The sequence below is a fragment of the Hypomesus transpacificus genome, unplaced genomic scaffold, assembly GCF_021917145.1.
Source record: "Hypomesus transpacificus isolate Combined female unplaced genomic scaffold, fHypTra1 scaffold_318, whole genome shotgun sequence".
In the NCBI taxonomy this organism is placed as follows: Eukaryota; Metazoa; Chordata; class Actinopteri; order Osmeriformes; family Osmeridae; genus Hypomesus; species Hypomesus transpacificus.
In genome coordinates this window covers 41,604-57,355 of record NW_025813846.1, presented here as the reverse complement: position 1 = coordinate 57,355, position 15,752 = coordinate 41,604, and the positions used below count along the sequence as shown (strand labels likewise).

The 15,752-nt window shown below is 51.6% G+C and overlaps 1 protein-coding gene across 1 annotated transcript; it reads left to right on the top strand.

The window, feature by feature from the left end:
- ldlra (low density lipoprotein receptor a) lies at positions 1-12,911 on the top strand. The gene is made up of 18 exons (XM_047016145.1): positions 1-187; positions 2,132-2,257; positions 2,371-2,493; positions 2,918-3,295; positions 3,415-3,537; positions 3,720-3,842; positions 4,333-4,452; positions 4,876-5,001; positions 5,373-5,544; positions 5,785-6,012; positions 8,274-8,392; positions 8,620-8,759; positions 8,995-9,136; positions 9,291-9,434; positions 9,532-9,825; positions 10,851-10,931; positions 11,069-11,232; positions 11,483-12,911. Exons 1-18 carry the CDS (start codon positions 136-138, stop codon positions 11,534-11,536), a joined length of 2,709 nt encoding a protein of 902 aa, XP_046872101.1. The 5' UTR covers positions 1-135; the 3' UTR covers positions 11,537-12,911.
- Positions 12,912-15,752: the final 2,841 nt, after the last annotated feature.

Below are 15,752 nucleotides of genomic sequence, written 5' to 3'. Positions count from 1 at the left end.
AGCAATACCGGAGTCAGAAAACGTATTTTACCTGGAGCAGTTGGTACGAGTTTTTGTTTGGTTTTAAAGAGATATCAATATAGTGTTTACCGATTTAGCGTTACCGTAGTCTCGTGGGAGTCCAACCTGCTGAAGATGGGACCGTGCGTGCTGTGTGCCCTGCTCCTGCTTGTTGGTGTGGCTCACAGTAAGAGCAGCTCTTTATTCCTTTACAAGTTAAGCTCTTTCAACTGCTCATCAATGTGCAGATTTGAGTTATACATTGGTTTGCCAAAGCTTTGCGATGGGAGTTTAATTTTTTATTTGAGCAGAAACTAATCAAATTGTCTAAATATAAATGTTAACTATTTACGTTGATACGTCTTCTCCTCGCGGGCTCTCTGAGGGGGAGGGGTTAATGTAGGTCAAATTATGGAAGCGCTGGTAATTGGCTATGTGTATAACTGTCCTAAACCGCCTTGAAATCTTGAAGAACACTCCCACCCTCCTTTTAGTGTTTAATAAATGACACTTAATTTATTTTATTTAGTAAGCTACACATTGTATTTATGTATTTCTCCCTGCATGTAGGCTTGCATGAATGAACACTTCGCAGGCGATTCGTTGTTTTCCGTTGACTCGATCCAGCAGCCAATCAGTAATGTCTTGAGCAGGTTTGGAAAAGCCGCTGAATATTTATTTATTCAATGTTTATTTCATGTGCAATTAACGAGCCTATAGCCTATCATCTCCAATATTACATAGGTGCCGACAGTGCATCACATTTCAACTTAAATGCAGCGTGGGAGCTGTCTCTTATCAAAGAGCCAGTACCTAAACCTTGTTTTCCTACCGTGCTCACACCACCGAGGCCGAGCGCGCACCTCTAACATTTACAACCTGTGAATGTGGCAACATCCCGCCACATTGACATGTTGACCCTTGCTTCTCGCTCACGTGTTGAACTTAATGCGCGCCGGCCTCTGCGGTGTCGTTATTCGCGTAGCGGCCCTTCACGGTCTTCTCCGTGTTTATCCGGAGGCACATTCTTGGGAGCTGGGAAACCGCACCAGTACCAGTCAGACACCAGTATGTAAATCCAGGAGGCATGTTGGGACTGGACAGAGCTGTACATAGACCTGTGTTGTTGGCTTGAATCAGCTGTACAGACCCCTGATCTATCTCTCTGTCTCTCACTCTCTGTGTCTCTTTCTCTGTCTCTTGTCTGTCTTTCTCTGTGTCTCTCTCTTGTCTCTGTCTTTGTGTGTCTGTCTCTGTCTCTCGCTGTCTCTTTGTCTCTCTCTGTGTCTCTGTATTGTCCATTGTGTGATTGGTTGTCTCAGACCTCCAGCAGAGCTACAGAGAGTGTTGTGTTTCTGCTCCTGAGCAGAGAATCTCCCGGAACATGGAGTCAAACATGATCAGCTGTATGTGCCTCCCCTCTGTCATCAGCAACATGCTCTGCCAGAGGAGGGAGGGAGGGAGGGAGGGAGGGAGGGAGGGAGGGAGGGAGGGAGGGAGGGAGAGAATCAGAGAATCAGAGAATCAGAGTAATCAGTAACATACGCCCCTTCCTGACTGCTCTGAACAAATGAACTTTAAACCCAGTAAACAGTCCTACTGGACGCTCTCTGGGAGGAGAGTAGAGGAGAGGACAGGACATGAGAGGACAGGACAGGACAGGAAGGACAGGAGAGGAGAGGAGAGGAGAGGGGAGGGGAGGAGAGGAGAGGCCCAGTACCACCTTTCTGATCTACTGTACCTTACTGTACTGTACTGAGTCTGGTGGACCCTCGGACTGAAACAGAATAAAATAAATGTAACAGATTCACAGCCTGTCAGTCAGGACTCCACAACCAAGCCCTCTGGGAGACAGTTATCGTAGTGACCCTCACCCCCATCCCCTCCTCACCCCTCCTAAAGGAATGCGGACACACCTCTGGTTTGCTGAAACAGGAATGTTTGTGGGTGTGTGGAGGTGTGTACCTGTACGAAGCTCCACCTTTCCCCTCCCCTCTCCTCTTTTTTTCCTTTTCCATTTTACAGCTTCTCATGTCCAGTCTGTCATTACTGATCCAGCAGACTGGCAGCTGCAGAAATAAGGACAGCTGAGCTAGCCCCAGTCACTAACTGTGTGTGGTGTGTGTTCCAGGTGCTCTGTCCACCTGTGGCAGCAGCCAGTTCCAGTGTGGAGATGGGAAGTGCATCACGATACGCTGGGTGTGTGACGGGACAGACGACTGTGGAGACGGAACTGACGAGCTTCCTGGAACCTGCAGTGAGCCACCTCCCACAATGCACCTCACCTCCCACAATGCACCTCACCTCCCACAATGCACCTCACCTCCCATAAGGCTCATCTTGTGTGTCTGTGTGTGTGTGCGTGTGCAGTGCTGAGGACCTGCAGGTCTACAGAGATCAGCTGTGGCGGCCGTCTGAACCAGTGTGTTCCTACTTCCTGGCACTGCGATGGCATGGTGGACTGTGAGAATGGAGCTGATGAGGGGAGCTGTGGTGAGCAAAACCCTTCCTGTTCTCTCTCCTCTTCTTGTTCTCTCTCCTCTTCCTGTTCTCTCTCCTCTTCCTGTTCTCTCTCCTCTTCCTGTTCTCTCTCCTCTTCCTGTTCTCTATCCTCTTCCTGTTCTCTCTCCTCTTCCTGTTCTCTCTAGTCTTCTTGTTCTCTATCCTTTTTTAATCCTCTCCTCCCTCCTCCCCCCCTCTCTCCTCCCTCCTCCACTCCTCTCTCCTCTCCTCCCCTCCTCCCTCCCCCCTCCCCTCCCTCCCCCCTCCATCCTCCCCTTCCTCCAACCCCCTCCCCCTTCCCCTCCCCCCTCCATCCTCCCCTTCCTCCTCCCCCCTCCCCTTCCTCCTCCCCCCTCCCCTCCCCCCTCCATCCTCCCCTTCCTCCTCCCCCCTCCCCCCTCCCTCCTCCCCCCAGCTCCTAAGCAGTGCTCCTCCAGTGAGTTCCGCTGCTCCAGCGGTCAGTGTGTCTCCTCCTCCTTCCGGTGTGATGAGGAGCCGGACTGCGATGATGGCTCAGACGAGGCTTCCTGTCCGCCCGCCAGCTGCTCCTCCTCCACCTTCCGTTGCCACAGCAACTCGGCGTGCGTGCCGCTGCTGTGGGCTTGCGACGGCGACGCGGACTGCACCGACGGCTCTGACGAGGTGGGATGTGGCCCCGCCCCTTTGGCCGCGCAGGCCACGCCCGCCTGTTCGCCGCTCGAGTTTCCCTGCGGGAACGGGGAGTGTATCCACGGCAGCTGGAGGTGTGACGGGGGGGCCGACTGCCTGGACCGCTCCGACGAGGACGGATGCTGTGAGTGTCCTGATTGGCTTGGTGGGAGACGGCCTCATCGTGCTTTTGGCTGACCTGCTGACCTTTTGGCCTCAGTTGAGCATGAAGCTAACATCTCCCCGCCCCTCTCCCTCCCCCAGCCCGGACCACATGTGGTCCTGATGAGTTTGAGTGTGGCGATGGTTCCTGTATCCATGGCAGCCGTCAGTGTGACCGCCAGTATGACTGTCGAGACCTTAGTGACGAGATGGGCTGTGTCAACGGTACGCCTGGCTTTCCCCTCCATCTCTTCCTCCCTATCATCTCTTCATCCCTATCTCCCCTCTCTCCTTCTCCCTCCTTTTCCATCCCTTCCTCTCTCCCTTCACCCCCCGCTCCCCCCTTCAGAGAGAACTTTAACCTTCAACCATGTTCACACTGTGCCCAATCTCCACCCCCCCTCCAGTCAGCAGGTGTGAGGCTCCAGCCATGTTCCGGTGTCGGAGTGGAGAGTGCATCACCATGGCGAAGGTGTGTGACAGGCAGAAGGACTGCCGTGATTGGTCGGACGAGCCTCTGAGGGAATGTGGTGAGTACGCCAGGTCATGTTGTCGTGTCAACGGTCGCTCTATGACCGGGGTTATCATGGTTTCCTTCTCTGCGGGTTGGAGCTGTGGAATGTTGGTTATGGAGGAAGAACACAGGAGAGGTTGTGGTGAAATCTCTATCCTCCTCCCTCTCTACCCTCCTCCCTCCCCTCTCTCCCTTCCCTCCCCCTACTCCCCACCTCCTCCCCCCCTCCCTCCCCCCTCTCTCTCCCCTCCCTCCCCCTCCCTCCCCCCCCTCTCTCCCCTCCCCCCCCTCCTCCCTCCCCCCCTCTCTCCCCTCCCTCCCTCCCCCTTCCTCCCTCCCTCCCCCCTCCTCCCTCCCTCCCCCCCTCCTCCCTCCCTCCCCCCCTCTCTCCCCTCCCTCCCCCCTCTCTCTCCCCTCCCCCTCTCTCCCCTTCCTCCCCCTCTCTCTCCCCTCCCCCCCTCCTCCCACCTCTCTCTCCCCCCCCCCTCCTCCCCCTCTCTCCCCAGACTCTAATGAATGTCTGAACAACAATGGTGGCTGCTCCCACGTCTGCCAGGACCTGAAGATCGGCTTCCAGTGTCTCTGTCCCTCTGGCTTCCAGCTGATCGACACCAAGCGCTGTGAAGGTACACCCTGTCCTCCAACCACCTCTGCTACACCTCCCTGTCCTCCAACCACCTCTGCTACACCTGTCTCTATCTGACCACCCTGTCTTCATACATATGACATGAAACAACCCCCCGCCTGCCCCAACCCACTCCACCCCCCGTGTCCAGGGGTGTTTGTTTTGGTCAGGCTCCATGTGGCATGACCAGCGGCTGACAGTGGGGTGAGGGGGCGGGGCATGCTCTGAGTAAGGGGGCGGGGCATGCTCTGAGTGGTCAACATTCAGATTAGCCAGGATGGGTCAGGGTCCAGGCAGCACACTCCACAGTGCTTGATCAGGCAGCCCTCCACATACACCAAGTAAACACTCTAACAACTTATCTGATTCTATGTACAGTGTTCAGCCTCTGTGTTCATGTCTCTCTGCTGACCCCTGCCCCCAGATATAGATGAGTGTCTGAGTCCGGACACATGTAGCCAGATCTGTGTGAACCAGGTGGGAAGCTACAAGTGTGACTGTGAGGATGGCTACCAGGTGGACCCCAGTAGCTCAGCCTGCAAGGCCATCGGTGAGCCCGCCTTCTGTTACCGTGACTACCGTCACTATCCCTGCCAAAACCATGACTACCATCCCCATTCCTACCATCGCTAACACCATCCTTCCCATCACCATAACTACAATCACCATTGTTACCATCACCGCAACTACCATCGCCATAACTACCACCACTGTAAATACCATCAATATCACCATGACCATTATCACCATGGCCGCCATTGCCAAGACTTCCATTACCAAGACTACCATTACCAAGACTTCCATTACCAAGACTTCCATTACCAAGACCAGAGCCATGTTGTTCTAGCTGCTCTGGAGGCCCTCCAGGGTGGCAGGCATGGTGTCCTACCTGTTCTTCACCAACCGCTTCCTGTGTGGCAGGCACGGTGGCCTACCTGTTCTTCACCAACCGCCACGAGGTGAGGAAGATGACCCTGGACAAGAGCGAGTACACCTGCGTCATCCCACGCCTCAAGAACGCTGTGGCCCTCGACATCAACATGGCCGCCAACATCATCTACTGGTCAGACCTGTCCCAGAAGAAGATCTACAGGTCTGCACCTCTCCCCCCCCTCTCTCTCACACTCTCTCTTTCGCTACCTCGCTCTCTCGCTCTCTCTCTTCCTATCCCCCCTCCCTCTCTATCCCTCCCTCCCTCTCTGTGTCTTTCTCTCTATCCCTCGCTCTGTCTCTAACTCTCTCTCTGTATTATGTGTTGTCTGCATTCTGTCTGTCTTTTTCAAATCCCAATCTCTCCATCTCAATCTTCCCATCTCTCCATCTCTCTCTCCAGTGCGTCCCTGGCTACGGCAGAAGACCCCGCCCCCCCCCGAGTAGTGATTGACAGCGACGTGTCGGCTCCCGAGGGCCTGGCAGTTGACTGGATCCACGGCAACATCTACTGGACCGACAGCATCCGCAGCACTATCTCCGTGGCAACGGCAGACGGAAGCCGGAGAAAGACTTTGTTCCAGAAAGATCTGGCGAAGCCCCGCGCCATTGTGGTGGATCCCCACAGCAAGTATGTCTACACTAACTACCCCCACAGCAAGTATGTCTACACTAACTACCCCCACAGCAAGTAGGTCTACACTAACTACCCCACAGCAAGTAGGTCTACACTAACTACCCTACAGCAAGTAGGTCTACACTAACTACCCCACAGCAAGTATGTCTACACTAACTACCCTACAGCAAGTAGGTCTACACTAACTACCCCACAGCAAGTAGGTCTACACTAACTACCCTACAGCAAGTAGGTCTACACTAACTACCCCACAGCAAGTAGGTCTACACTAACTACCCCACAGCAAGTAGGTCTACACTAACTACCCTACAGCAAGTATGTCTACACTAACTACCCTACAGCAAGTAGGCCTACACTAACTACCCCACAGCAAGTAGGTCTACACTAACTACCCTACAGCAAGTAGGTCTACACTAACTACCCCACAGCAAGTAGGTCTACACTAACTACCCTACAGCAAGTAGGTCTACACTAACTACCCCACAGCAAGTAGGTCTACACTAACTACCCTACAGCAAGTAGGTCTACACTAACTACCCCACAGCAAGTAGGTCTACACTAACTACCCCCACAGCAAGTAGGTCTACACTAACTACCCTACAGCAAGTAGGTCTACACTAACTACCCTACAGCAAGTAGGTCTACACTAACTACCCCACAGCAAGTAGGTCTACACTAACTACCCCCACAGCAAGTAGGTCTACACTAACTACCCCTACAGCAAGTAGGTCTACACTAACTACCCCACAGCAAGTAGGTCTACACTAACTACCCCACAGCAAGTATGTCTACACTAACTACCCTACAGCAAGTAGGTCTACACTAACTACCCCACAGCAAGTAGGTCTACACTAACTACCCCCACAGCAAGTAGGTCTACACTAACTACCCCACAGCAAGTATGTCTACACTAACTACCCCCACAGCAAGTACGTCTACACTAACTACCCTACAGCAAGTAGGTCTACACTAACTACCCCACAGCAAGTATGTCTACACTAACTACCCTACAGCAAGTAGGTCTACACTAACTACCCCACAGCAAGTAGGTCTACACTAACTACCCTACAGCAAGTAGGTCTACACTAACTACCCCACAGCAAGTAGGTCTACACTAACTACCCCACAGCAAGTAGGTCTACACTAACTACCCTACAGCAAGTATGTCTACACTAACTACCCTACAGCAAGTAGGCCTACACTAACTACCCCACAGCAAGTAGGTCTACACTAACTACCCTACAGCAAGTAGGTCTACACTAACTACCCTACAGCAAGTAGGTCTACACTAACTACCCCACAGCAAGTAGGTCTACACTAACTACCCCACAGCAAGTAGGTCTACACTAACTACCCTACAGCAAGTAGGTCTACACTAACTACCCCACAGCAAGTAGGTCTACACTAACTACCCCCACAGCAAGTAGGTCTACACTAACTACCCTACAGCAAGTAGGTCTACACTAACTACCCTACAGCAAGTAGGTCTACACTAACTACCCCACAGCAAGTAGGTCTACACTAACTACCCCCACAGCAAGTAGGTCTACACTAACTACCCCTACAGCAAGTAGGTCTACACTAACTACCCCACAGCAAGTAGGTCTACACTAACTACCCCACAGCAAGTATGTCTACACTAACTACCCTACAGCAAGTAGGTCTACACTAACTACCCCACAGCAAGTAGGTCTACACTAACTACCCCCACAGCAAGTAGGTCTACACTAACTACCCCACAGCAAGTATGTCTACACTAACTACCCCCACAGCAAGTACGTCTACACTAACTACCCTACAGCAAGTAGGTCTACACTAACTACCCTACAGCAAGTAGGTCTACACTAACTACCCCACAGCAAGTATGTCTACACTAACTACCCCCACAGCAAGTACGTCTACACTAACTACCCTACAGCAAGTAGGTCTACACTAACTACCCCCACAGCAAGTACGTCTACACTAACTACCCTACAGCAAGTAGGTCTACACTAACTACCCCACAGCAAGTAGGTCTACACTAACTACCCCACAGCAAGTATGTCTACACTAACTACCCCCACAGCAAGTACGTCTACACTAACTACCCTACAGCAAGTAGGTCTACACTAACTACCCCACAGCAAGTAGGTCTACACTAATTACCCTACAGCAAGTAGGTCTACACTAACTATCCCACAGCAAGTAGGCCTACACTAACTACACCACAGCATTGCCATGGCAGCTGGTCTGACTGTGTTGTGTTGCCATGGCAGCTTCCTGTACTGGTCGGACTGGGGAACAACAGCGAAGATAGAGAAGGCGGGTCTGAATGGAGGAGACCGCAACACCCTGGTCTCAGACAACATCGTCTGGCCCAACGGCATCACCCTGGGTCAGTGTGTGTGTGTGGCATCACCCTGGGTCAGTGTGTGTGTGTGGCATCACCCTGGGTCAGTGTGTGTGTGTGGCATCACCCTGGGTCAGTGTGTGTGTGTGTGGCATCACCCTGGGTCAGTGTGTGTGTGTGGCATCACCCTGGGTCAGTGTGTGTGTGTGGCATCACCCTGGGTCAGTGTGTGTGTGTGCCGTCATGGTCACTGTGGTCTCACCGCCCCCCAGACCTGCTGAACCAGCGCCTGTACTGGGTGGACTCTAAGCTCCACACTCTGTCCAGCATCAGTGTGCAGGGCGGGGGCAGGCGGACCCTCATCATGGACCACAGCAGGCTGGCTCACCCCCTGGGCATCGCTGTGTTCGAGGTCAGCTCAACCATCACACACACCCCTACACACACTGTTCTACACACTCACAAACACACACACCCCTACCCACACTCACACACCATGTTGAACTGAAATACAGTACAGTCTTTTATTGTGCCTATCTGTGTGTGTCTGTGTCTGTGTCTGTGTGTGTGTGTGTGTGTGCCTGTGTGTGTGTGTGTGTGTGTGCCTGTGTGTCTGTGTGTGTGTGTGCCTGTGTGTGTGTGTGCAGGAGAGAGTGTTCTGGACAGATGTGAGCAGGAACGTGATCCAGAGTGCCAGCCGTCTGACGGGTGGAAACATCCAGACGCTGGCGGAGCACCTGGCGTCCCCGGAAGACATCATCTTGTTCCACAACCTCAAACAGCCCGCCGGTACGGAACCCTAGAACATCACTAGAACTTCTCTGTGCTGCTCTTCAAACACGTGATATTTTCGATGAAAAACCAAAACGACGGGTCGAGTCAGTACCTGTATCAGTAGAAGTCTCCCTCACCTACACATTCACCCCTCCTCCCCCCACCCCAGGTCGTGATTGGTGCAAGATAGCCAATGGAGGCTGTGAGTTCCTGTGTCTGGCAGCACCTCAGGTGGGGAGCCACGCCCCTAAGTACACATGTGCCTGCCCTGACCACATGCAGCTGGCCAAGAACCTGAGGGGCTGTGTCCCAGGTACCCTAAACCTAACCCCCTCTCCCTCTCTCTCTCTCTCTCTTTCCATCTTGTTGCTCTATCCCTTCATCTCTCTGACCAGACCTGTATGTTTCAGCTGCTCCTGCAGTTCCTGTTCAGCCTGATGCCCCCCCCACTCCCAGGACCCCCCCTCCGACCCCCCGTAAGACCCCCGCTCCAACAGGCACCAGGACCCCCCCTCCGACCCCCCGCAATAGCCCTGCTCCAACAGGCACCAGGACCCCCCCTCCGACCCCCCGCAATACCCCCGCTCCAACAGGCACCAGGACTCTCGCCCCCTCCACCACCTGGCCAACTCCTCTGGCCCCAAGACCGGAACCCAGGATCCCCACAGCCCAGCCCCCCAGCCAGCCTGCTGCCCCCCCCCAAGGTCAGTACTTCTGGGCGTAATGTCAACATGTCCATTCTCATCATAGGCACTGCTCAGTGGTAGAGCATGGGGATGGGTATAGCTCAGTGGTAGAACATGGGGATGGGTATAGCTCAGTGGTAGAACATGGGGATGGGTATAGCTCAGTGGTAGAGCATGGGGATGGGTATAGCTCAGTGGTAGAGCATGGGGATGGGTATAGCTCAGTGGTAGAACATGGGGATGGGTATAGCTCAGTGGTAGAACATAGGGATGGGTATAGCTTAGTGGTAGAACATGGGGATGGGTATAGCTCAGTGGTAGAACATGGGGATGGGTATAGCTCAGTGGTAGAACATGGGGATGGGTATAGCTCAGTGGTAGAACATGGGGATGGGTATAGCTCAGTGGTAGAACATGGGGATGGGTATAGCTCAGTGGTAGAACATGGGGATGGGTATAGCTCAGTGGTAGAACATGGGGATGGGTATAGCTCAGTGGTAGAACATGGGGATGGGTATAGCTCAGTGGTAGAACATGGGGATGGGTATAGCTCAGTGGTAGAACATGGGGATGGGTATAGCTCAGTGGTAGAGCATGGGGATGGGTATAGCTCAGTGGTAGAACATGGGGATGGGTATAGCTCAGTGGTAGAACATGGGGATGGGTATAGCTTAGTGGTAGAACATGGGGATGGGTATAGCTCAGTGGTAGAACATGGGGATGGGTATAGCTCAGTGGTAGAACATGGGGATGGGTATAGCTCAGTGGTAGAACATGGGGATGGGTATAGCTCAGTGGTAGAACATGGGGATGGGTATAGCTCAGTGGTAGAACATGGGGATGGGTATAGCTCAGTGGTAGAACATGGGGATGGGTATAGCTCAGTGGTAGAACATGGGGATGGGTATAGCTCAGTGGTAGAGCATGGGGATGGGTATATACAATACATAGATTTGGATAACAAATGTCTGCTAAAGGAACACATTTTTATCATCATTGATGTGTGTGTTGTTGATGTGTGAAACCTGACTCCTCCTGTGTAGAGTCAGGGAGACCAGAGCTAGCCTCCATACCCAGGACTTCCCTCTCCACCCAGACCGCCCTGTACATCTCTGTTCCCATAGGTACCTCACACACACACACACACACACACACATTCCTATAGGTTCCTCACACACACCTGGTTAGTCAGACAGAGTTGGTTAACTTGTCTTCCTCCTCCCTTCTCCCCCCTTCCTCCTCCCCTCTCTCTCTTCTTCAGTCGTGGTGGTTCTGGTGGCGTTCGTTGCCATGGTGTTGTGGAGAAACTACCGTCTGAAGACCAGCAACACAATCCACTTTGACAACCCAGTCTACCAGAAGACCACGGAGGACCAGGTGCACATCTGCAGGAGCCACAGCCCTGACGGGTACTCCTACCCTGCGGTCAGTTATCAGTTTACATGACTGGGCTTAGCACTGTAGCTTAGAAATTCCCACATAACATGACTATCTTAGCAATGTAGCTTAGCATGCTCTGTTAGCATAACTAGCATACACATGTAGCAGCTAGCAGGTGTAATGTAGCTTAGCATGTGGCTAGGTAGCTTAGACCATGGCATAGCTTAGCATGGGGTGAGCTACGTAGCTCTAGATGGACACTGTGTCACTGAGCTCTCTGTTTCTGTCCTCACAGAGACAGGTAGTGAGTCTGGATGAGGAGGCTGATAACCCTGCATTCACCTCCTAGAGAGGAGAGGAGCAGGAGCTGGCTATAGAAGCTACATGGACGGGATTTTACCTCAAAGACACATACCAGAGGCACACTTCAAGACCAAACCACAACAGCCTGAGACACTGCCGGGGTGGAGAGGGAGGGAGAGGGGGAGATAAAGAGAGAGAGAGAGGGGGAGGGAGGAAGGGAGGAGCGGCTGAACAAGGGAGGACGGGCTTCTTTTATCCCTCCGTCCAAAATCTCTGTTATCGTTGTTGTCATCCAGCCCACCACCGTCCTTCTGGAAGCTTCCAGATCTTTCTGGTTCTGACTGGTTCTGACTGGCTTTGACTGGTTCTGACTGGTTTTGGTCCTCCCTGCTTCCAGCTTCGGTTCAACGGAGAGCTCTTCTGAAGTCCAACACAAAACTTTTTTTTTCTTCATGAATAATGTTCTGTTGTGCGTTTTTTGTGTTTTACTATTGTGTATGAAATCTTGGTACTGACCTGCATCAGGACCTCGGACACACTTTTGTGATTAACATCGCTGACAGGAAGCTAACATCGTTGACAGGAAGCTAACATCGCTGACAGGAAGCTGACATCGCTGACAAGAAGCTAACATCGCAGACAGGAAGCTAACATCGCTGACAGGAAGCTAACATCGCTGACAGGAAGCTAACATCGCGGACAGGAAGCTAACATCGCTGACAGGAAGCTAACATCGCAGACAGGAATCTTACAGCTGCAGGTTGGGGGGAGATCTGTGACCTCATCTGCATCAACAAGGACCAATGGACTTTCACACCACACATACACACAGGCAATACACACTCAGGTAACACACCCACAGGCATCACACACACTCAGGTAACTCCCAGCCTCACTTCTCTCACCCCAGCTTGTGAGGTTGTGAAGGGTTGTGCAAGGTTGTGTAAGGTTGTGTGAGACACAAACAGAGATGATAGGTATCAAACAGTGCAGATTATGATAATGTAAATATTGGTGTTCATAAATGTACAGCTCATATTTGTTCTTGTTTGGTTTTGTGTCATGACAACGTTATCCTGCCAACTTTGTACCCTTTCAAACATTTTCTGTATATAAATAAATGCTTCTATTCATTTTAGAATCATTACATTTGGTTTAATGCTTGGTGTGTGCGATCTGTCTGACCTGCCTGCAGTGCTGAAATCAGCTGTAGTGCTTGCTGTGTGAAATCAGCCCTCCCTGACTTCATACTGCATTTGAATCATCAGACAGATTAAACAGACGTTAACAACAGGAGAATCCTTTGTCCTTCTGGGCTTTGTGTGACCTGTGGCTCCTGCCTCTCACACAACACAGCACAAAATGTCCTTTTATTAGATACATAGAACTCAGGTCTATATCATATGAATAGAGCCAAACCATGTTGATATAACATAAATAGAACAAATTAATGTTTGTATAATATATATATAATAAATATATATTTAATGAATCGATTGTATGTGTTTTGCAAGAGCAATCTTGTCATGAGGGAAACATCTATATGATCACTTTCAGCTGGTATCACTATCAGCTGGTATCACTATCAGCTGGCATCACTATCAGCTGGCATTACTATCAGCTGGCATCACTATCAGCTGGCATCACTTTCAGCTGGCATCACTATCAGCTGGCATCACTATCAGCTGGCATCACTATCAGCTGGCATTACTATCAGCTGGCATTACTATCAGCTGGCATCACTATCAGCTGGCATTACTATCAGCTGGAATCACTATCAGCTGGCATTACTATCAGCTGGCATCATTATCAGCTGGCATCACTATCAGCTGGCATTACTATCAGCTGGCATCATTATCAGCTGGCATCACTATCAGCTGGCATCACTATCAGCTGGCATTACTATCAGCTGGCATCACTATCAGCTGGCATTACTATCAGCTGGAATCACTATCAGCTGGCATTACTATCAGCTGGCATCATTATCAGCTGGCATCACTATCAGCTGGCATTACTATCAGCTGGCATCATTATCAGCTGGCATCACTATCAGCTGGCATCACTATCAACTGGCATCTCTCTCGCTCTCTACCTGCCTATCTCTCTACCTGTTTATCTTTCTCCCTCTACCTGTCTATTTCTCTCCTTATCTACCTGTCTATCTCTTTCCCTCTCCACCTGTCTCTCTCTCCCTCTCTACCTGTCGGTCTGTCTCCCTCTCTACCTGTCTATCTCTCTCCTTCTCTACCTGTCTATCTCTTTCCCTCTCCACCTGTCTCTCTCTCCCTCTCTACCTGTCGGTCTGTCTCCCTCTCTACCTGTCTGTCTCTCCCCCTCTCTACCTGTTTGTCTCCTTGTCTGTTGTCTCTCTCTCTCTCTCTGTGTATCTGTCTGTCTGTCCCACGTTCACTGATCTCACCTGCATGTTTACTGACAGCTCACCAGAGCTCAGCTCACCAGAGCTCAGAGCCAAGCGTTTCCCAGAAACCCTGTGTTGTTTGTCTCAAACAATGGTTGAGCAACCAGGAGCAGCAACCAGAAGCAGCAACCAGAAGCAGCAACCAAACACCTGGTTTGTTCTGTACTGCAGTTCTAGTTACAGGAGATATCTACACACACACAGGCAAAACAGTACAACCCAGAAAAACAAGCACTGTGACGTCCTTCTGGTTCTCTGCCTGGTTCTCAGGATAGTGATTAGAGGGCCAAGGAGGTTGTGTAATCACCTGCACCTGTGTAGATCTATCTACCTGCTCACCTGTCTAGATCTCTATCTCTGAGGATCTAACGACTCATACACCTCACACCACTGACTCCAATAAACAGGGAGCAAGGCAGAATGACCTCTGACCTGAGGTAGTACTAGAGAAGGTCAGTGGTCATGCAGGGTTTTCTCACATGTCAGGAGCTTGAGATTAGATTATATATATTGCCACGGTGACTGGATGAGGTGACCCACATTGCCACGGTGACCAGGAGAGGGCGAAGGTAGGTGCCTTCCTGCATATGAGGCCCACGAGGACCAGCCCCCACAGTCCAAGGCTGTGGACAACCTGGAGAGATGAGCTGATAAAACACACACACTCACCATGCTCACACACACAGACACACACACAGACACACACAGACACACACACACCCATTGAGGCCAGAGGTGAAGGCGACGGAGCCAGAAGGCTGGAGGTGTTAAGTCAGTTTTATCACAAAAATGTTAGAGCTGAACTTGGTCTGATCCGTTACGACATAATTGGATGAAGTGGAATCAAAAACATGACAGTAGAAGAGGTTGCACAACAGATCAAAAGATCCCAGGTTCTTCCCCCTGTAAGTCTCTGATGTACGCCTCTCTGCTGTACTGAACCTGGCTGGTCTCTCCTGAAAGATCGGGAGGGAGAGAGAGGAGGAAGGCGAGAGAGAAAGAGAGGATTAAGGTACAGAGAGAGGGGAGTTAGGGACATGGCAGTAGGTACAGAGAGAGGGGAGTTAGGGACATGGCAGTAGGTACAGAGAGAGGGGAGTTAGGGACATGGCAGTAGGTACAGAGAGAGGGGAGTTAGGGACATGGCAGTAGGTACAGAGAGAGGGGAGTTAGGGACATGGCAGTAGGTACAGAGAGAGGGGAGTTAGGGACATGGCAGTAGGTACAGAGAGAGGGGAGTTAGGGACATGGCAGTAGGTACAGAGAGAGGGGAGTTAGGGACATGGCAGTAGGTACAGAGAGAGGGGAGTTAGGGACATGGCAGTAGGTACAGAGAGAGGGGAGTTAGGGACATGGCAGTAGGTACAGAGAGAGGGGAGTTAGGGACATGGCAGTAGGTACAGAGAGAGGGGAGTTAGGGACATGGCAGTAGGTACAGAGAGAGGGGAGTTAGGGACATGGCAGTAGGTACAGAGAGAGGGGAGTTAGGGACATGGCAGTAGGTACAGAGAGAGGGGAGTTAGGGACATGGCAGTAGGTTTGTCTGGCAGGGGAGGCCAGGACACAGCACTTCCATGACCCTCCTGACAAACAGCATTCCGGTGGTCAGGGTCAAGAAACAGTCTGTAATTACCTGGTACAGTGCAGAATGACCACATCTCACTCTCCCTCCCTCTTCTCCCTCTCTTATCCTTCCTCTTTCTCTCTGCTTGCTTGGATATGGTACGTGTGTGTGTGTGTGTGTGACCAGATGTGAGAGGGTTCCGTGGTCTCTGGATGCTTTGCAGCATCCCCTGGTGGTCACACACACGTACACACCCACGCATGTACACACTTGTAAATA